Source organism: Anomaloglossus baeobatrachus, chromosome 5, assembly GCF_048569485.1.
Source record: "Anomaloglossus baeobatrachus isolate aAnoBae1 chromosome 5, aAnoBae1.hap1, whole genome shotgun sequence".
Lineage (NCBI taxonomy): Eukaryota > Metazoa > Chordata > Amphibia > Anura > Aromobatidae > Anomaloglossus > Anomaloglossus baeobatrachus.
Window position 1 is genome coordinate 367,403,195 of NC_134357.1, and position 22,373 is coordinate 367,425,567.

The 22,373-nt window shown below is 50.9% G+C and overlaps 1 protein-coding gene across 2 annotated transcripts in view; it reads right to left on the reverse strand.

Moving 5' to 3' along the window:
- LOC142311485 (alanyl-tRNA editing protein Aarsd1-B-like) overlaps nt 1-22,373 on the reverse strand; it is a 130,834-nt gene that overhangs the window by 37,409 nt on the left and 71,052 nt on the right. For both annotated transcript variants that reach the window (XM_075349961.1, XM_075349959.1), the window contains 2 exons: nt 20,279-20,409; nt 1,872-1,938 (listed from right to left, as the gene is read on the reverse strand). In XM_075349961.1, the coding sequence (XP_075206076.1) occupies nt 1,872-1,938; nt 20,279-20,409 (198 nt within the window). The remainder of the gene's footprint in view (nt 1-1,871; nt 1,939-20,278; nt 20,410-22,373) is intronic.

The following is a 22,373-nucleotide window of genomic DNA, read 5'->3' on the forward strand; positions in this document are numbered from 1 at the left end:
CAGAAAACACCCTGAGAAGGGGGCTGCATGCTCAGCAGATGCCGGGACAGCCGACCCCTGGAAATAGGATTCCCCCAGGGGTCAGCCACCGAAACCGGAGCAGCTGGAGGGACCACTAATGAGCCTCCAAGCTGAGGGGCCACAGTGGTTATGAGCTCGGTACAGCCGTACGAGACTACCTGCAGTGAATAATAAAAACAGCCTGCAGCCTCGCTCTGTGAGACATGCTGCAGAGGTGGGGGCTCTGTCTAGAATGGCCCCCAGCATATATAAACAGATAAAATAAGCAGCTGCACAAACCGGAGGTTGTGGCTGCCAAATCGTTTAAACAGACATGTCTGTGACCTCTAGTCCCTCAGCCCAGGTCCCCACTTGTCACAATGTGGAACCTCTATGCCTATGCAGGCACAGAGAACGCTGAGAAAATGGCGACCGGAGCGAGGAGAGGGGGCGGGGCCTACTCTGAGAGCGGCAAATGAGGTAGCCAGGGGAGGGAATCCTTCCTCAGTGAGGAGTGTCCCTTCCCTTGTGTTGCACAGCCGCTGGGCGGAGCCACACTGTCCCTCTGCCTGACTGACATGCAGAGACAGTGAAAACCGAAACTAGGCCTCAGGCGAAGCCGGGGCCTAGAGTAAAACATGCGGCCGGCGTGCAGGCACCCTCGGCGCGGTTCTCCAGTGAAAACTGGAGAACCGGCCGGAAACGTTTACACCAAACATAAAACACACTCCCCCAATAAATAAACATAAAGGACCCCTGGAAAGACCACTTTCTGTGGTAATAACGTCTCATATACTTAGCTTGTGAGACGCAGGTTGCCAGGTTCCTGGGGGGTGATAGCTCCGTCCAGCAGGATCCTGCAAAAGGGCTGCGGATGGAGACCGGTCTCCTGCAAAGCAGTGAGAACCGTGTTGGCTCCCACTTCAAGCCAGAGCCCCAGCATGGGATGGTGAAGGAGCGCGGCATGAGAAGGCTCCAGCCTTGGAAATCAACCTTAACAGCACCGCCGACACAGTGGGGTGAGAAGGGACATGCCGGGAGTCCAGCTGGACCCGCTTTTCTTCCAAATCTTTGATCCAGAAGGAAAAATCAAAAATCAAAATCAGAGAATGCATGTGTGTGTGATCCTCCTGAAACACAAAGCATTGAACTGGCTAGGACTGGCTAGCAGGGGGTGTATATGCTAGGAGGGAGGAGCTACACGTTTTGAGTGTAGTACTTTGTGTGTCCTCCGGAGGCAGTAGCTATACACCCATGGTATGGGTCTCCCATTGGAACGATAAAGAAATTTTGTTTTACATAAACCTCTGTATGCTTTAAAGGGAATCTGTCAGCAGATTTTTGCTACCTCATCTGAGAGCAGCATAATGTAGGCAAAAAGATCCTGAATCCAAACCATGTATCACTTAGATTACTGGGTGAAGCCGTTCTGACACAATCAGAATTTTTAGATTTAGAGCGCTGTCCCACCCACATGAGGTTTCTATAGACCTTCTACATTGGCACCTCACTGTCAATCAGTGTGGGGCGTGTTGGACTGGTGTGCACATGATATTGTAGTCCAGCAATGATAAGGGTCCTGCTGCTTAAACAAACATAGCAAATAAAACAGATGGACTTTGCCAAGACAGGGATCCCTGAATTCTCAGTTTTAACCCTAGCAGCATGCTTTCTTCAGCCTACATAGCAAAAACCTGCTGAAAGATTCCCTTTAAATTAAGTAACCAACCTACTATAATAGATGAATAAACTGTGGTGCCATCTAATGCTCCAGCCATGGCGACGGCAAAGTATCATCCATACTGGCATTATGTACATTTTCTAGAATTATTAATATATTATAATATAGTTTGACAAAAGCACATCTATACCTTCTGGAGAGATTTCACAGATTTCTGCAGTTTCTCCACAGCTTCAACATGGTCCTGAAGACCACTCCTGACAACAGCAAAGCAGACAGCATTGTAGTGTGTGAAGTAGTGCGAACCCTCACCATAATCCATAATGATATAACAGTCAGATGTACACAAAGATGATAATTGGCAACACACACACACACACACACACAAAATTGTTGGTGCCCCTCGTTTAATGAAAGAAAAACCCCCAATGGTCACAGAAATAACTTGAATCTGACAAAAGTAATAAATAAAAAATCTACGAAAATGAACAAATGAAAGTCAGACATTGCTATTCAACCATAAATAGGGCTACAGATACTCACTCTGCTGTTTGGTGACATGGTGTGGACCGCACTAAACATGGACCAGAGTAAGCGAAGGAAAGAGTTGTCTCAGGAGATTGGAAAGAAAATTATAGCCAAGCATGTTAAAGGTAATAAGCATGGTAACAAAAGAACCCAGAGAAAACTTCTAAAGAGATTAAAAGGTGAACTTCAAGCTCAAGGAACAGTGTCAGATTGCACCATCCATCGTCGTTTGAGCCAAAGTGGACTTCATGGGAGATGACCAAGGAGGACACCATTATGGGGGGAAAAGAAGGGAATTTTGTTTACTTACCGTAAATTCCTTTTCTTCTAGCTCCAATTGGGAGACCCAGACCCAGAGCTCCCACGGGCTCCTCAGTTTTGGTGCAAAAGCAAGAAGGAGGAAAAAAATTATAAACTGGTTTAAAGTAAATTCAATCCGAAGGAATATCGGAGAACTGAAACCATTCAACATGAACAACATGTGTACACAAAAAAACAGGGGCGGGTGCTGGGTCTCCCAATTGGAGCTAGAAGAAAAGGAATTTACGGTAAGTAAACAAAATTCCCTTCTTCTTTGTCGCTCCATTGGGAGACCCAGACAATTGGGACGTCCAAAAGCAGTCCCTGGGTGGGTAAAATAATACCTCGTAATAGAGCCGTAAAACGGCCCCTTCCTACAGGTGGGCAACCGCCGCCTGAAGGACTCGTCTACCTAGGCTGGCATCCGCCGAAGCATAGGTATGCACCTGATAGTGTTTCGTGAAAGTGTGCAGGCTCGACCAGGTAGCCGCCTGACACACCTGCTAAGCCGTAGCCTGGTGCCTCAAAGCCCAGGACGCGCCCACGGCTCTGGTAGAATGGGCCTTCAGCCCTGAGGGAACCGGAAGCCCAGCAGAACGGTAAGCTTCGAGAATTGGCTCCTTGATCCACCGAGCCAGGGTTGATTTGGAAGCCTGTGACCCTTTACGCTGGCCAGCGACAAGGACAAAGAGTGCATCCGAGCGGCGCAGGGGCGCCGTACGAGAAATGTAGAGTCTGAGTGCTCTCACCAGATCTAACAAGTGCAAATCCTTTTCACATTGGTGAACTGGATGAGGACAAAAAGAGGGTAAGGAGATATCCTGATTGAGATGAAAGGGGGATACCACCTTAGGGAGAAATTCCGGAACCGGACGCAGAACCACCTTGTCCTGGTGAAATACCAGGAAAGGGGCTTTGCACGACAACGCTGCTAGCTCAGACACTCTCCGAAGAGAAGTGACTGCTACTAGGAAAACCACTTTCTGCGAAAGGCGTGAGAGAGAAATATCCCTCATTGGCTCGAATGGTGGTTTCTGAAGAACCATCAGCACCCTGTTCAGATCCCAGGGTTCTAATGGCCGCTTGTAAGGAGGAACGATGTGACAAACCCCCTGCAGGAACGTGCGTACCTGTGGAAGTCTGGCTAGGCGCTTCTGGAAAAACACAGAGAGCGCTGAGACTTGTCCCTTAAGGGAGCCGAGCGACAAACCCTTTTCCAGTCCAGATTGAAGGAAGGACAGAAAAGTGGGCAAGGCAAAAGGCCAGGGAGAAAAACCCTGAGCAGAGCACCACGACAGGAAAATTTTCCACGTCCTGTGGTAGATCTTGGCGGACGTTGGTTTCCTAGCCTCTCTCATAGTGGCAATGACCTCTTGAGATAATCCTGAAGACGCTAGGATCCAGGACTCAATGGCCACACAGTCAGGTTGAGGGTCGCAGAATTCAGATGGAAAAACGGCCCTTGAGACAGCAAGTCTGGTCGGTCTGGTAGTGCCCACGGTTGGCCGACCGTGAGATGCCACAGATCCGGGTACCACGACCTCCTCGGCCAGTCTGGAGCGACGAGGATGACGCGGCGGCAGTCGGGCCTGATCTTGCGTAACACTCTGGGCAACAGTGCCAGCGGAGGAAACACATAAGGGAGCTGAAACTGCGACCAATCCTGAACTAAGGCGTCTGCCGCCATAGCTCTGGGATCTTGAGACCGTGCCATGAACGTCAGTACCTTGTTGTTGTGCCGGGACGCCATGAGGTCGACGTCCGGCACCCCCCAGCGGCAACAGATCTCCTGAAACACGTCCGGGTGAAGGGACCATTCCCCTGCGTCCATGCCCTGGCGACTGAGATAATCTGCTTCCCAGTTTTCCACGCCTGGGATGTGAACTGCAGAGATGGTGGAGGCCGTGGCTTCCACCCACATCAAAATCCGCCGGACTTCCTGGAAGGCTTGCCGACTGCGTGTGCCGCCTTGGTGGTTGATGTATGCCACCGCTGTAGAATTGTCCGACTGAATTCGGATCTGCTTGCCTTCCAGCCACTGCTGGAACGCTTTCAGGGCAAGATACACTGCCCGTATTTCCAGAACATTGATCTGAAGTGAGGACTCTTGCTGGGTCCACGTACCCTGAGCCCTGTGGTGGAGAAAAACCGCTCCCCACCCTGACAGACTCGCGTCCGTCGTGACCACCTCCCAGGATGGGGGTAGGAAGGATTTCCCCTTCGATAATGAAGTGGGAAGAAGCCACCACCGAAGGGAAGCTTTGGTCGCCTGAGAGAGGGAGACGTTCCTGTCGAGGGACGTCGGCTTCCTGTCCCATTTGCGTAGGATGTCCCATTGAAGAGGACGCAGGTGAAACTGCGCGAAAGGGACTGCCTCCATTGCTGCCACCATCTTCCCCAGGAAGTGCATGAGGCGCCTCAAGGGGTGTGCCTGACCTTGAAGGAGAGATTGCACCCCTTTCTGTAGTGAACGCTGCTTGATCAGCGGAAGCTTCACTATCGCTGAGAGGGTATGAAACTCCATGCCAAGATATGTCAGCGATTGGGCCGGTGTCAGATTTGACTTTGGAAAATTGATGATCCACCCGAAACTCTGGAGAGTCTCCAGAGTAGCGTCGAGGCTGTGTTGGCATGCCTCTTGAGAGGGTGCCTTGATCAGCAGATCGTCCAAGTAAGGGATCACCGAGTGACCCTGAGAGTGGAGGACCGCTACTACAGTAGCCATAACCTTGGTGAAAACCCGTGGGGCTGTTGCCAGGCCGAACGGCAGTGCCACGAACTGCAGGTGTTCGTCTCCTATGGCGAAGCGCAATAAGCGCTGGTGCTCTGGAGCAATCGGTACGTGGAGATAAGCATCTTTGATATCGATCGATGCAAGGAAATCTCCTTGGGACATTGAGGCGATGACGGAGCGGAGGGATTCCATCCGGAACCGCCTGGTATTTACGTGTTTGTTGAGCAGTTTCAGGTCCAGGACAGGACGGAAAGACCCGTCCTTCTTTGGGACCACAAACAGGTTGGAGTAAAAACCGTGACCCTGTTGCTGAAGAGGAACAGGGACCACCACTCCTTCTGCCTTCAGAGTGCCCAGCGCCTGCAGAAGAGCCTCGGCTCGCTCGGGAGGCGGGGATGACCTGAAGAATCGAGTCGGGGGACGAGAGGTGAACTCTATCTTGTAACCGTGAGACAGAATGTCTCTCACCCAACGGTCTTTTACCCGTGGCAGCCAGGTGTCGCAAAAGCGGGAGAGCCTGCCACCGACCGAGGATGCGGATTGAGGAGGCCGAAAGTCATGAGGAAGCCGCTTTGGTAGCGGCACCTCCGGTGGTCTTTTTAGGACGTGACTTAGACCGCCATGAATCAGAGTTCCTTTGATCTTTCTGAGGCCTTTTGGACGAGGAGAATTGGGACCTGCCCGCGCCCCGAAAGGACCGAAACCTCGACTGCCCCCTCCTCTGTTGGGGTATGTTCGGTTTGGGCTGGGGTAAGGATGTATCCTTCCACTTGGATTGTTTGATGATTTCATCCAAACGCTCGCCAAACAATCGGTCGCCAGAAATTGGCAAACTGGTTAAGCGCTTTTTGGAAGCAGAATCTGCCTTCCATTCCCGTAGCCACAAGGCCCTGCGGAGTACCACCGAATTGGCGGATGCAACCGCCGTACGGCTCGCAGAGTCCAGGACAGCATTAATAGCGTAAGACGCAAATGCCGACCTCTGAGTGGTATGGACGCCACCTGCGGCGCGGACGTGCGCGTGGCTGCGTCAATTTGCGCTTGACCTGCTGAGATAGCTTGTAGCGCCCATACGGCTGCGAATGCTGGGGCAAAAGAAGCGCCGATAGCTTCATAGATGGATTTCAACCAGAGCTCCATCTGCCTGTCAGTGGCATCTTTGAGTGAAGCCCCATCTTCCACTGCAAGTATGGATCTAGCCGCCAGTCTGGAGATTGGAGGATCCACCTTGGGACACTGAGTCCAACCCTTGACCACGTCAGGGGGAAAGGGATAACGTGTATCCTTAAGGCGCTTAGAAAAGCGCTTATCTGGACAATCATGGTGATTCTGGACTGCCTCTCTGAAATCAGAGTGGTCCAGAAACATACTCGGTGTACGCTTGGGAAACCTGAAACGGAATTTCTCCTGCTGAGAAGCTGACTCCTCCACCGGAGGAGCTGAGGGAGAAATATCCAACATTTGATTGATGGACGCAATAAGATCGTTCACTACTGCGTCCCCGTCAGGAGTATCAAGATTGAGAGCGGCCTCAGGATCAGAATCCTGATCAGCTGTCTCCGCTTCATCAACCAAAGATTCCCCCCGCTGAGACCCTGAACAATATGATGATGTCGAGGGAATTTCCCAGCGAGCTCGCTTAGTCGGTCTGGGGCTGGGGTCTGTGTCAGAGCCCTCAGCCTGGGATCTATGAGACACCCCGGGGGGACATTGTTGGTCCAACTGAGGGGGGCCAGGGAACAATGATTCAACAGTGTCCCTGTGCTGAGATACCGGTCTGGACTGCAAAGCTTCTAGTATCTTAGCCATAGTCTCAGAGAGTTTATCCGTAAAGACTGCAAACTCCGTCCCCGTCACCTGGACAGTGTCAGCAGGTGGTTCCCCCTGGGCCCCCCTTAGCAGAGGCTCCGGCTGAGTAAGTGCTGCAGGGGCCGAGCAGTGCACACAATGAGGGTCAGTGGAACCTGCCGGTAGCGGCGTCGTACATGCGGCGCAGGCAGCATAGTAAGCCTGTGTTTTGGCACCCCTGCCTTTTGTGGGCGCCATGCTATTGTCTTCCCTGAGCAACACAATAGGGTATATAGCCAGAAATCAACTGTGCACCATACAGTGTAAAGTATATACCATAAACATATAATTTATAATTACACTTCTGCACAATGGGGCTAGCACCACAGGTGCTGCTTACCACCCGCTTAAAGCGGTTGTGAGGCCACCAGAATCCCTGCCTGGGTCTCCCAGAATTTGTCCCCCTCTGCAGCGTCCGAGGAGCTGACAGGAATGGCTGCCGGCGTCCTGAGGAGAGGAGGGAGCCGTGGGCGTGACCCAGAAAGTGCGGGAACTGGTGCCCCACTGTGCACAGTGAGGGGGGTGGAGTATGCAAAGCATGCTCCAGCCCTCGTTGCTGCTCGTCCTGTACAGCGTCCCGCCCTTCCCCTGCCTGTCAGGGCTGGGGGTGGGAGGAAAAGAGACTAGGCCGCAAAAGCCGGGGACTCGAGTAATAAGCGCGGCCGCCGTATAAGCGCGGCCGGCGCGGAAGTCCCCGGCGCACTACAAGTCCCAGCCGCGCCGCAGTGTTAACCATGGCAGCGGCGGTCAGCGCGGTAGTCCCCATACACAAACACACTCAGCGACGCTGCAATGTGTAATGGCACATTTAACCCGGTCAGCGCCGCGGTCCCCGGTGCACTAGCACACCCAGCAATGCTGGAGTGTTGCTGTGCGCGGTCCCCACGGGGACACAGAGTACCTCCAAGTAGTAGGGCCATGTCCCTGAACGATACTCGGCTCCTATCCAGCAGGGTCCTCGGGAGCTGTGGATGGAGCACGGCCTCAGTGCCTGGAGACCGATTAGGATCCCACTTCACCCAGAGCCCTTAAGGGGGATGGGGAAGGAAAACAGCATGTGGGCTCCAGCCTCCGTACCCGCAATGGATACCTCAACCTTAACAACACCGCCGACAAGAGTGGGGTGAGAAGGGAGCATGCTGGGGGCCCTATATGGGCCCACTTTTCTTCCATCCGACATAGTCAGCAGCTGCTGCTGACTAATCTGTGGAGCTGTGCGTGCATGACTGCCTCCTTCGCACAAAGCATAAAAACTGAGGAGCCCGTGGGAGCACGGGGGGTGTATAGGCAGAAGGGGAGGGGCTTTACACTTTTAGTGTAGTACTTTGTGCGGCCTCCGGAGGCATAGCCTATACACCCAATTGTCTGGGTCTCCCAATGGAGCGACAAAGAAAAAACAAAACAATCATAAAAAAAGCCAGCCTGGAATTTGCCAAACATATTGACAAGCCACAAAGCTTCTGGGAGAATGTCCTATGGACAGATTAGACAGAAATGCAACTTTTTGGAAAGGCACATCAGCTCTATGTTCACAGACGGAAAAATGAAGCATATCAAGAAAAGAACACTGTCACTACTGTGAAACATGGAGGAGGCTCTGTTATGTTATGAGGCTGCTTTGCTGCATCTGGCACAGGGTGTCTTGAGTCTGTGCAGGGTACAATGAAATCTCAAGACTATCAAGGGATTCTAGAGAGAAATGTGCTGCCCAGTGTCAGAAAGCTTGGTCTCAGTCACAGGTCTTGCAACAGGATAATGACCCAAAACACACAGCTAAAAACACACAAGAATGACTAAGGCTACTTTCACACATCAGTTTTTTGGCATCAGGCACAATTCGGCATGTGCCTGATGCAATGGATCCGGCGCTGAATATGCAAAAACGGATGCACCGAATCCGGTATACCAAATCCGTCAAAAAACGGATGCGGCGCATCAGTTTTTACATCCGTTTTTTTGCTGGATCAGTTTTTTTCCAATAAATTGGAGCATGCTCAGTTTAAAAGAAAAGGATCCGGCAGCCGCATCCGTTTTTTTTTTTGCCGCATTAGCGGCGTCCATAGGCTTCCATTGTAAATCACGCCGCTCCGGCGCGATGCGTTTTTTTTGTCAGAGACAAAAAAAATGTTACAAGAGACGTTCCATCCGGCCGCCGCATTAGGCTGCTTTCACACTACGTTTTTTTAACATCCGTCATGAACGTTTTTTTAACGCAAAAGCGGATAGAGTGCAAATGCGTTTTCATTTCAATGCATTTGCAATGGACTCGCGTCAACATGCGTTCACATGCGTTTGCGTGCGTTATAGTGAGGATCCAACGACTTGCAGGTTTTTTTTTTTAACATTTTTCAAAAATGCTACTTGTTTTTGAGCGGTGTCCAAATACTGCAAATTGCTGGATCCTGACTAAACTGCATGCAAACGCATGTGAACGCTGGCATGCTGATACAGGATCCTGCTTGCTCTACTGAGCATGCCCAGAAACCAGCCTTGCGTGATCAGTCTCTCTCTCCCTCTCTCTCTCCCCCGCCTGAGAGATAAATATCGGGTAACCAAGGAAAGCGCTTCTCTTAGTTACCTGATGTTTACGTTGGTTACGTGTGCAGGGAGCCCGGCTCCTAGCATCTGCAGACGCTCGAAACAAGGATAAATATCGGGTATCCAAGCAAGTTACCCGATGTTTACCTTGGTTACGAGCCGGCTCCCAGTCTATCACGTTCCGTTCCCCTCACTCCCAATCACATGACTCCAATGCCCGCCCATAAACTTCAAGTGACAGGATCCTGCAAAATAACACATGCGTTTTTTCTGCTGTAAAAGCAGGATCCGCTTTTACAGCAAAAAAAGTTGATGACGGATGTTAAAAAAACGTAGTGTGAAAGCAGCCTAAGCCAATTACGACGGATCTGGCAAAAGCCGGATGCAACACAAGGCCATCAGGCACAATCCTGCACTCATACAAATCAATAGGAGGGAGGGAGGGAGGATTCTGTCGAGCCCGATTTCATGAGTTTTATTAATTAAAAAAAAAAAAATCTATGGAAGCAGAAAAGCAATGTCTGACTTTCATTTGTTCATTTACATAGATTTTTTTTTATTACTTTTGTCAGATTACCATTGTGGGTTTTTCTTTCATTAAACAAGGAGTACCAACAATTTTGTTCAGATGTGTATAGTAGTACAAGACAGAGAGGGCAATATAGGCACAGACAATGTGGAAGATGAAGCAGAGAGAAAAAATAGTGAACTGTATCTAAGCTGTGAAATGAAACAATATAAACCATCCCTTCAGCTAGGTTCAGACTGCATTTTAGCCTAAGGCACTGGCTCTGTAGTGACTGAAGTCCTGGAAATCAGGAATTGCGCTAATGGGGCCGTGCAGACGGAGTCAATGTGTGCACTGACATCATTTTACGCTGTATCTGCCTACTTGGTGAAGTCGCCAAGACATGATCGACTGTCTTGAAGCCTGCCTCTCATAGGTGGATATTGCTAAAAATTAAGTCTATCAGAACACAGTGACTCCGATGCCCCATCAACGTAAACGTTCAAATCCCGTTTTCTAGGGCTTCAGTCCCGAGCCTCGATGCAACCTGTAGGCTAAAACGCACAATGAACATATTCTTAGAAAGACGTCTCCTTTAAGGAGAGGCACTTTCACTATTTATAAGTATTGTGCGGTGAAAATATGCTATCACTGATTGGCATAGATGATAACTTATTGATCAGAAGGGTCCAAACACTGAGACCCAAACTGATCAGTAGAATGGGGAATATTTATCCCCAATAGAATGGAGCAGTAGTGTGCATGCTTGAATGCAGCTCCATGCGTTCTCTATGGAGCTGCCAGAAAAAGCTGAGCGCAGCTCTTTAGAGGAAAGGTACCATCAAAAACTAATTTTTAATACCTGAAAAAATATAAATTATTAATGTTTTAATGTCTTGTTTAAAGATCATTTGTTGTTAATTGAGCAAAATATGAAAAAAAAAAATCATTTAACAAGTTTGATATTTTCCACTTTTAAACACTAGGGGGAGCAGCTGCTGAAATCCTAGTGTACAACTAGCCTGGATTACAGCTGCAGTAAAAGTGGGTGGAATCTGCTCTCCTGTATAGGATGTCACCTCCCTCTCCCAATCTGAGTGTTTCCAAAAAACGAGGAGGAGGAGATTTAGGGACACAGTGGTGGAGCCATTCTGTAGGTGATTGCAAAGTGAACCTGAACTGTGTAAAGTGCCACCCCACAATACCGTGCTACACACTGCTTTGCCACAGACACACACACACACACACACACACACACACACACACACACAGCTCTGCTATGTACACACACACACACTGCTCTGCTATGTACACACACACACTGCTTTTCTGAATTGCTCTGCTGTACACACACACACACCCACTGTTCTGCTATGTACACACACACACACTGCTCTTCTGAATTGCTCTGCGTACACACACAGCTCTTCTGCACTGCACTGCTGTGTACACACACACACACACACACACACACACACACACACACACACACGTTCCCAGCACCTCCCCCTTTGAGTCTGGTGTCTTAGCAGCTCCTCCTGTCACTGTATACTGCCGGTGGTCACAGCTAATGTCAGCTGAGGTCACCACCCCACCACATACTCACTGGTGTCGTCTAAATCTCAGTGGCTAGAAGGACCTCTGCTGACGTCATGCCCATATGACTAGAAGGGGTGGGACCTCCACCAACATAGCTGATACCAAGAAGCAACTGTTTTGTTTTCTTTTGGTTTTTTTTTTAAAGTCCACGTGGGCATGGAGTTCTGTATAGTAGAAGCGGGGGTCTGAAGGGGAAGGGGGGGGTGATTATAGTGGACGGGAGGAAACATCACCACTCCCACCAACCAAGCCAGTCACACCCAAGGTCCTGCAAGCCACTACCCATACTCACCTCATTCCAAGATTTCCGCTACCGGCACCTACTCCTGTCAGCAGAGTGTCTTTCCAGGGGGAAAGTGGAGCGCAGTAGACGCTGTGTACTCCACAAAGATGGCAGCGGTCTCCTCCCAGAGCTGTGATATGGACAGCCCAGGGGGTTTGCTCAGATCACAGCAGGAAGCAGTCACAGTGCAGGAGATCGGGTCATAGCCCGACTAGCATCTGTTATTCACAGGCAGGGCCGGCGTCAGCACCCGGCATACCCGGGCAAATGCCGGGGCCCTGGAGAGCTGGGGGGGCCCCACTCGGCCTCGTCACTTCAGCTGCCCCCGGGCCCTGCCCACTCTCCTTTAGTTCTGCTGCCCCCGGGCCGAGTTCTGGTGACCCAGTCCTCGGCAGGAAACTGTGGCTGCCATCCCTTAGCTAGTTTCACACTTGCGTTGCAAAAAGTGTGATAAATAAAGGCCATGGATTCCAGTGAAATAACGCCATCCCGACATCACCGCACACATCCCGACATTACCGCACACACCCCGACATCCCCGCAAACATCCCGACATTACAGCCCTCATCATCACCCTACACACACCGGCACTACCGCACCCATCATCACCGCACACACACTGGCACTACCGCACCCATCATCACCGCACACACACACACACACAGTGACGTCCCCGCTGACAGCGAGATTCACTTCAGTTGCTGCGTGGAGCTCACAGGAGCGGCGGTGTTCCACTGCAGCTCCTGTCAGCTTCATGTAGCAGAGCTGGATGCGGGACCTCGTGTGGATTATGCCGGACCTGGAGGGTTATTTGGGGATTTTAATAAAGTGGTGAAAGAGGGTGTTTTTTTTGTCTTTTATTCCAAATAAAGGATTTTTTTCGGGTGTATGTGTTTATTTACTTACCTTCCGTGATTAACCTGTAAGTGAATCTCGGGGAGACGCCTGCCATGATTAACCTAGGACTTAGTGGCAGCTATGAGCTGCTGCCATTAACTCCTTATTACCTCGATTGCCACCGCATCAGGGCAATTCGGGATGAGCCGGGCTGAGTCCCGGGACTGTCGCATCTAATGGATGCGGCAATTCCGGGCAGCTGCTGGCTGATATTTTTAGGCTCGGGGGCTCCCCATAACGTGGGGCTCCCCATCCTGAGAATACCAGCCTTCAGTCGTGTGGCTTTACCTTGGCTGGTATCAAAATTGGGGGGAACTGCACGCCGTTTTGTTTTTTAATTATTTATTTAATTATACTGCACGATATAGACCCGCCCACCGGCGGCTGTGATTGGTTGCAGTGAGACAGCTGTAACTCAGCGTGGGGGCGGGTCTGACTGCAACCAATCATAGGCGCCGGTGGGCGGGGGAAGCAGTGAATACGAGATTGAAAAATGGGCGGCCGGCTTTTTAAAAGAGGAAAAGCCGCTGGAGCAGTGTGAATGTGTCTGTATGTATGCAGCAGAGCAGTGTGTGTCTGTATATTTGCAGCAGAGCTGTGTGAGTGTCTGTATGTATGCATGTATGTATGCAGCAGAGCAGTATGTGTGTGTCTGTATGTATGTATGTATGTATGTATGTAGCAGCAGTGTGTGTGTGTGTGTGTGTGTGTGTGTCTGTCCGTATGTATGCAGGAGAGCAGTGTGTGTGTCTCTGTATGTATGCAGCAGAGCTGTGTGTGTGTCTGTAGGCATGTATGATGTGTATCTATGTATGTCAGTGTATATGACTGTATAGATTTGTCTGTTTATATGTATTTTGTGAGTTTGTCTTTAAATATGTATATGTACGTATCTGTGTATGTGTGTATGTCTGCGTGTTTATGGGGCCCACTGGGACTCTTCCGCCCGGGGCCCAAAAAAACCTGGAGCCGGCCCTGTTCACAGGGACTGTCGTATTTGAGGTGAGGTCACGCATTACTCACTGCAAATCCAAGATGTCGGCCCCCAGTATTTGAGTAAAAATAAAATTAAATAAAAAAGAGAATTTTGTTACTTACCGGAAATTCTTTTTCTTATCGTTCCGTCATGGGAGACCCAGACCATGGGTGTATAGCTTCTGCCTCCGGAGGACACACAAAGTACTACACTCAAAACGTGTAGCTCCTCCCTCCTAGCATATACACCCCCTGCTAGCCAGTCCTAGCCAGTTTAGTGCAAAAGCTGAAGGAGGACATCCACCCACAAGTAGAGACAGAGCAAAACCCGGAACAACCGGAACCTCTGTCTACAACAACAACAGCCGGTGAAGACACACGGAACAAGAAACCTGCCAACAGGCAATAGGGAGGGTGCTGGGTCTCCCATGACGGAACTATAAGAAAAAGAATTTACGGTAAGTAACAAAATTCTCTTTTTCTTTATCGTTCCTATGGGAGACCCAGACCATGGGACGTTCTAAAGCAGTCCATGGGTGGGAATAAACAGACAAACTGAGAAGCAGGCGAAAGAAACCTAACTTCACAAATGGGCGACAGACGCCTGAAAGATGCGTCTGCCCAAGCCCGCGTCTGCCAAAGCATGAGCATGCCTTGGGTAGTGCTTCGAAAAAGTATGCAGACTAATCAGAGTGGCAGTCTGACAGACCTGCTGAGCCGTAGCCTGGTGCCTGAAAGCCCAAAAGGCACCGACAGCTCTGATCAAGTGTGCCCTGATCCCCGGCGGGGAAGGCACTTGAGTACACTTGTAGGCATCGGAAATGGCCGACCTAAGCCAACGAACCAGGGTCGGCTTAGATGCCGAGAGACCGCTACGCTGACTAGTGGTCTGCACCAGAGAGAGGTGCACCGCCTAATAACGGCGGTGCGAGACACATAGATCCGGAGCGCCCGCACCAGATCCAGGATATGCAACGCTTTTTCAAAGCGATGAACAGGAGCCGGACAAAAGGAAGGCAGGAAAAATGCCCCGGTTAAGGTGGAAGCAGCAACCACCTTAGGGAGAAAGTCCGGAGTCGGACGGAGACCACCTTGTCTTGATGAAAAAAAACAAAAAAGGGGGTGACTCCGAAGAGAGTGCAGCCAAAACAGAGACTCTCTGGCGGGAAATTATGGCCACTAGAAAGACTACTTTCTGTGAAAGATGAAACAAAGAAACCTCCCTAAGAGGCTCAAAGGGGGGTTTCCGGAAACCGTGAGGACCGGATTACGGTCCCAGGGCTCCATAGGCCGCCGGTAAGGCAGGATGATGTGAGATGCGCCCTTGAAGGAGCGCACCGGAGCCAGCCGGACGATACGCCGCTGGCACACACTGAGAGAGCCGAGACCTGTCCCTTAATGAGGGATCGTCCTAGCTGTAGACCGGACTGTGGAAGGGACAGGAGGGTCGGCAAGGCCAAAAGGCCAAAGGACACTTTGGAGCTCGAGTCATAGTGGAGATGACTTCAGGAGGGATACCAGAAGTCGTCAAGATCCAGGACTCAAGAGCCACGCCGTCAATCTGAGAGTCCAGAATTCTGGCGGAAAAAACGGACCCTTTGAGAGAAGGTCTGGACGGTCCGGAAGATGCCATGGCAACACTACGGACAGATGGAGCAGGTCAGGGTACCAAGCTTGCCTGGGTCAGTCTGGAGTATGAGAATGACCCGACGGCCCTCTTTACTGATCTTGCGCAGGACTCTGGACAAGAGCTAGAGGGTGAAACACGTAAGAGAGACGAAGCTGGGACCAAACATGAACCAGTGCGTCTGCCGCAAAACCTGAGGATCGTGGACCACGGTTGAACAGCTGAAATAGTCTGCCTCGCAGTTTTCACGTCTAGGATGTGGGCTGCGGATACGGTGGACTAGGAGTCCCTCGACCACTGAAGAATGCGTTGAGCCGCCAACATTGCCAGGCGGCTGAGTGTCCCGCCCTGGAAGTTGATGTAGGTAAACGCTGTCACGTTGTCCGACTGGACTCGAATGTGCCTAGCCGCCAACAGATGGAGAAAGGCTTAGAGAGCTAGAAATACAGCTCTGATTTCCAGCACATTGATCCAGAGGGCTGATTCGGACAGAGTCCAAGCGCCCTGCGCTCCACGGTGGAGATATACTGCTCCCAAGGCGGATAGACTACCATCCTGGTGAGGATCACCCGGGACGGGGCCAGGAAGGAGCGTCCCTGAGACAGAGTGGCCGAAGCCACCACTGAAACGAGCCCCTGGTCAGTGGCGAAGCCACCACCCCGTGGAAGGAGGGAGTTCGCGTGTACAGCGGAAAATATCCAGCCTCAGAGGACGCAGGAGAAACTGGGCAAGGGAATCTCTTCCATTGACGCCACCATCTGACCAGTACCTGTATTCGGTGCCTGATAGAACGACGTCGACCGCCAGCGGAGGGACTACTGTTTGACTAAGGGCAGCTTCACAAGTGCCGACAGAGTCTCGAATTGCGTCCCTGGGAACGGGAACTTCTGGTTCGAAGTCAGAGTGGACTTGGACAGAATGACAAGCCACCCGAATTGGTTAGAGTGGCGAGAGTGAGCGAAGCACTCTGCTAAGAGTCTGCACTGGATGAAGCCCCGACAAGAAGACCGTCCAGGGCAAAAGATCACTGCCAATCCCTAGAGGTGCAGGACCCTAATCACAGTTGCCCCAACCTTGAGAATACTCGAGGGGCCGTGGCTAACCCCAAGGGAAGAGCCACGAATTGGACCACTCCGATTGCAAAACGTAGCCAACGCTGGTGAGAAACTGCGATTGGCACCTGCAGATAGGCATCTCTGATGCCGATGGATGCTAGGGAATCTCCTTGGGTTATTGATTGATCCGGTGAGAAACACACGGAACAAGACCGAGACTCCATGTGAAAACGCCACACCTGAACATGCTTGAAAAGCTTAAGATCCAGGTCGGAAGGCACCGCCCTCTTCGGGGACTAGGAATAGATTTAAGCAGAAATCTCAGAACCGTTCCCAGTCGGGAACCGGTACAATTACTCCATTGGCCTGCAAGAATGCCACGGCCTGTGAGAAGGCGGCGGCCTTGGAGCCGGGGGGAGTTGACAGAAAAAATCTGTTTGGCGGGTGGATAGAATTCTATCCTGTAGCCATGGGAGATATAATCCCGCACCCACTGAACGGAGACGTGTTAAAACCATACGTCGCCAAGTGGGAGAGCCTGCCACCGACCAAGGACGTTGTTGGCGTGGCTAGATAGCTCGGAGGAAGCTGACTCAGTGGCAGCATCTCCTGCGGTTTTCTGAAGACGCAGCTTCGAGCGCCATTTGGGTTTATGAACCTTGGCCGAGCTAGTGGACGAGGCCGAGGGCTTAGAGAACGATCAGATGGAGGAATGAAAAAAAACGAAACCTCAACTGATTCCTGCCCTGGACAGGTTTCCTGGTTTAGGTTTGTGGCATGGAAGAACTCTTCCCGCCAAGAGCTTCCTTAATTTCATCCAGTTGGTTCCGAAGAGACTGGTCCCAACAAAAGGGAGCCCAGCAAGGAACTTCTATAGAAGCATCTGCCTTCCATTTCCGAAGCCACAGGAGCCTGCGGATAGCGAGGAAATTAGCTGAGGCCACCGCAGTGCGGTGTCCAGCATGGCAGACATGGCATAGGATGAAAAGACTGAAGTCTGGAAGTTCAGGCAACCATTTCGGGCATAGAGTCCCTGTGAGGGAATGCATCTCCTCTAGAGAAGCAGAGAAGGCTACAAAAAAACCCGCACTGCTGTAAAGCTGAGGAGAACGAAGCTCCTGCCGCCCCCATACAGATTTGGCCAGAAGGACAACCTGGCGGACCGCAAAACCTTAAGTGAGGAGCCATCAGCCACTGACATAACGGTCCGGGCTGAGCCACCTTTGGTGAATGAGCCCACTCCTTGACCACCACTGGTGGAAAGGGAAAAACAGTCCTCAGAACCACGCTTCATGGGAAGCGACTGTCAGAGCGGACCCTGGGCTTGGTCACAGTGGCCTGAAAACTGGAGTGGTTAAGGAACACACTTTGTGTTCTCCTAGGCAAGGTAACTCCGGCGGATTGAGGTCCAGTACAAAATTAATGTACAGTGGGATCCTTCTAGAGGTGCCGTCAGCCACTGATACAACTATCCGGGCTGAAAGTCTAGACACCGGAGGGACCACCCTTGGCGAATGAGCTCACTCCTTGACCACCTCCGATGGGAGGGGGAAACAGTCATCAGAACCCCGCTTTGGGGTCTGACAGGACAGGCTGTGGGCTTGGACACAGTGGGCTGAAAACTGGAGTGGTTAAGGAACACACTCCTTGTCCTGTTTAAGGTATACTGATGCCTTTCTGCCAGCGGGGAATACTCCCCTGATACAGGCAGATGGAGGTCCAGTACAAGTATAATGGACGCAATCCAATCATTAGCATCTGCGTCACCTACGGACAGATCAATGGTACATAAAGTAGCGTCCGAGCCCCTGGTAGAGACATCCTCCTCGTCCAGTGAGTCAGCTCGTGAATCAGAGCTGCGGGACGGGGAAGGACAGGGGACCCTGCGTCTCCATGTCAGGAGGACGGGGTCTGAGACCAGAAGGAGAGTCCTCTGTGAGCTTTGCTGAGCGAGCTGTAGCAGAAAACGCCCTGAGAAGGGGGCTAATGCATGCTCAGCAGATTCCGGGACAGCCGACCCCTGGAAAGAGCGGATTCTAGCCAATCCGGGGGTCAGCCACCGAAGCCGGAGCAGCTGGAGGGACCACTGATGAGCCTCCAGGCTGAGGGGCCACTGTGTTTATGAGCTCGGTACAGCCGTACGAGACTACATGCAGTGCATAATAAAAACAGCCTTGCAGCCTTGCTCTGATGTGAGACATGCTGCAGAGGTGGGGGCTCTATCCTAGAATGGCCCCCAGCATATATAAACAGATAAAATAAGCAGCTGCACAAACCGGAGGTTGTGGCTGCCAGATCGTTTAAACAGACATTTCTGTGCCCTCCAGTCCCTCAGCCCAGGCCCCCACTTGTCACAATGTGGAATCTCTGTGCCTATGCAGGCACAGAGAACGCTGAGAAAATGGCGACCGGAGCGAGGAGAGGGGGCGGGGCCTACTCTGAGAGCGGCAAATGAGGTAGCCAGGGGAGGGAATCCCTTCCCTGTGCTGCACAGCCGCTGGGCGGAGCCACACTGTCCCTCTGCATGACTGACATGCAGAGGCAGTGGAAACCGAAACTAGGCCTCAGGCGAAGCCGGGGCCTAGATTTAAACACGCGGCCGGCGTGCAGGCACCATCGGCGCGGTTCTCCAGTGAAAACCGGCCGGAAATGTTAACACAAACATAAAACACACTCTCCCCAATAAATAAAGTATAAAGGACCCCTGGAAAGACCACTTTCTGTGGTAATAACGTCTCATATACTTAGCTTGTGAGACGCAGGTTGCCAGGTCCCTGGGGGGTGATCGCTCCGTCCAGCAGGATCCTGAAAAAGGGCTGCGGATGGAGACCGGTCTCCTGCAAAGCAGTGAGAACCGTGTTGGCTCCCACTTCAAGCCAGAGCCCCAGGGGATGGTAAAGGAGCGCGGCATGAGAAGGCTCCAGCCTTGGAAAATCAACCTTAACAGTACCGCCGACACAGTGGGGTGAGAAGGGACATGCCGGGAGTCCAGATGGACCCGCTTTTCTTCCAAATCTTTGATCCAAAAAGGAAAAATCAAAAATCAAAAATCAGAGAATGCATGTGTGTGTGACCTCCTGAAACACAAAGCATTGAACTGGCTAGGACTGGCTAGCAGGGGGTGTATATGCTAGGAGGGAGGAGCTACACGTTTTGAGTGTAGTACTTTGTGTGTCCTCAGGAGGCAGAAGCTATACACCCATGGTCTGGGTCTCCCATAGGAACGATAAAGAAAAAAAAAGTAAACAAACAATGAATTTAATTTTGTATTAAAAATAATTGATTCCATAATCACTATTAATACAAAAAGAAAAAAACACGGCCCCTTCCCTTTAAGGGAATGAATGAATCAGTGGTGGAGCATGCACCCTACCAAACTATTTTAAGTGGGGACAGAGGTGTCCCACTCTACCAATCAGCGCGAGTCGTAGCGGTTGGACCCCACTAATCAATAAGGTATCCACTATCCTGTGGATAGATGGTAGCTTGATTTCACCTGACAATTGCTATAATGGGGGGCAAGGGGGACAAGGGGGGGGGGGGGGGGTTGAGACAACGAGGATCACTATCTGGCCCATACATTTACCGTCCGTCCCTGGAGTTTGGAATCACCCTCATTCACTCATAACTGTCCCTATCCCTAGCGGCGGTCAGGATAGCCGCTGTACAGTACGATATACATGGCGTGCACTTCACAGCTCTTACTTTAACAGGCCGGTCAGAGACTTCTCCACACCGTAGCACCGGGCAGCGTACATCAGTACCCTCTCTCCTGCTATGAATATTAAATTAGTCTTGTTCTTCTTTCCTTTTTCGGTTCCTAAAATCTTAATCACCTGTAGGAGTTAGAGGACATATTAACATTTACCAACTATAACTATTTGTCACAGATAAATAGAATATGGCTCTTCACCAATTTGATTAGTAGTGAGCGGCTTCAGAGAGGAGGAGAGGATCTGTTATGTGCTCCTCCTTGTAGAGTGCACTGCAGAATAGATCAATGTCAGGGCTGATATTGACTTGTTCTGTAATGTTCTGAACAAGGAGGACATAACGGATAATCTCCTCCTGTTGAGGTGTAGAGAGTGGCGTCCTCTAATAGGAGGGAATGATAAAAGGGGGACCCCCGTAGTGTGTGCGCACTGCTGAAGCCTTCATAGTCGGTGTGCACAGAGCACCATGGCTAGGATTGTGACAGCACCTACTCTGGCCAAGCGAATGCTCTAGATCAGTCAATGACCCATTCAATATGCAAACTGAAAAGGGTGTAAAGGTGCACTGTGCATTGGACCAAGAGAGCACCAAAGCCAACTCATTTGCATATGGAATAAAAAAAGTTCTAAAAGCAATTACAGCAAGGAAATATATAACATTTTTATAGGGGCCAAGTCTCCTAAATAACTGTTTAAATTCTGTTTTGCAGGTGACAGAATGCTGTTAAAGGAACTTTCATATCCCTAACATTTTTTTAAAGGGGTTTTCCAAACAAAGTTCATTTAAATCAGCAGATCTTGGAATGAAGGGAATTTTGTTTACTTACCGTAAATTCCTTTTCTTCTAGCTCTAATTGGGAGACCCAGACAATTGGGTGTATAGGCTATGCCTCCGGAGGCCGCACAAAGTATTACACTCAAAAGTGTTAAGCCCCTCCCCTTCTGCCTATACACCCCCCGTGCTCCCACGGGCTCCTCAGTTTTGGTGCAAAAGCAAGAAGGAGGAAAAAGAATTATAAACTGGTTTAAAGTAACTTCAATCCGAAGGAATATCGGAGAACTGAAACCATTCAACATGAACAACATGTGTACACAAAAAAACAGGGGCGGGTGCTGGGTCTCCCAATTAGAGCTAGAAGAAAAGGAATTTACGGTAAGTAAACAAAATTCCCTTCTTCTTTGTCGCTCTATTGGGAGACCCAGACAATTGGGACGTCCAAAATCATTCCCTGGGTGGGTAAATTAATACCTCGTAAGAGAGCCGTAAAACGGCCTCTTCCTACAGGTGGGCAACCACCGCCTGAAGGACTCGTCTACCTAGGCTGGCATCCGCCGAAGCATAGGTATGCACCTGATAGTGCTTCGTGAAAGTGTGTAGGCTCGACCAGGTAGCCGCCTGACACACCTGCTGACCCGTAGCCTGGTGCCTCAAAGCCCAGGACGCGCCCACGGCTCTGGTAGAATGGGCCTTCAGCCCTGAGGGAACCGGAAGCCCAGCCGAACGGTAAGCTTCGATAATTGGCTCCTTGATCCACCGAGCCAGGGTTGATTTGGAAGCCTGTGACCCTTTACGCTGGCCAGCGACAAGGACAAAGAGTGCATCCGAGCGGCGCAGGGGCGCCGTACGAGAAATGTAGAGTCTGAGTGCTCTCACCAGATCTAACAAGTGCAAATCCTTTTCACATTGGTGAACTGGATGAGGACAAAAAGAAGGTAAGGAGATATCCTGATTGAGATGAAAGGGGGATACCACCTTAGGGAGAAATTCCGGAACCGGACGCAGAACCACCTTGTCCTGGTGAAACACCAGGAAAGGGGATTTGCATGACAGCGCTGCTAGCTCAGACACTCTCCGAAGTGAAGTGACTGCTACTAGAAAAACCACTTTCTGCGAAAGGCGTGAGAGAGAAATATCCCTCATTGGCTCGAATGGTGGTTTCTGAAGAACAGTCAGCACCCTGTTCAGATCCCAGGGTTCTAACGGCCGCTTGTAAGGAGGGACGATGTGACAAACCCCCTGCAGGAACGTGCGTACCTGTGGAAGTCTGGCTAGGCGCTTCTGGAAAAACACAGAGAGCGCTGAGACT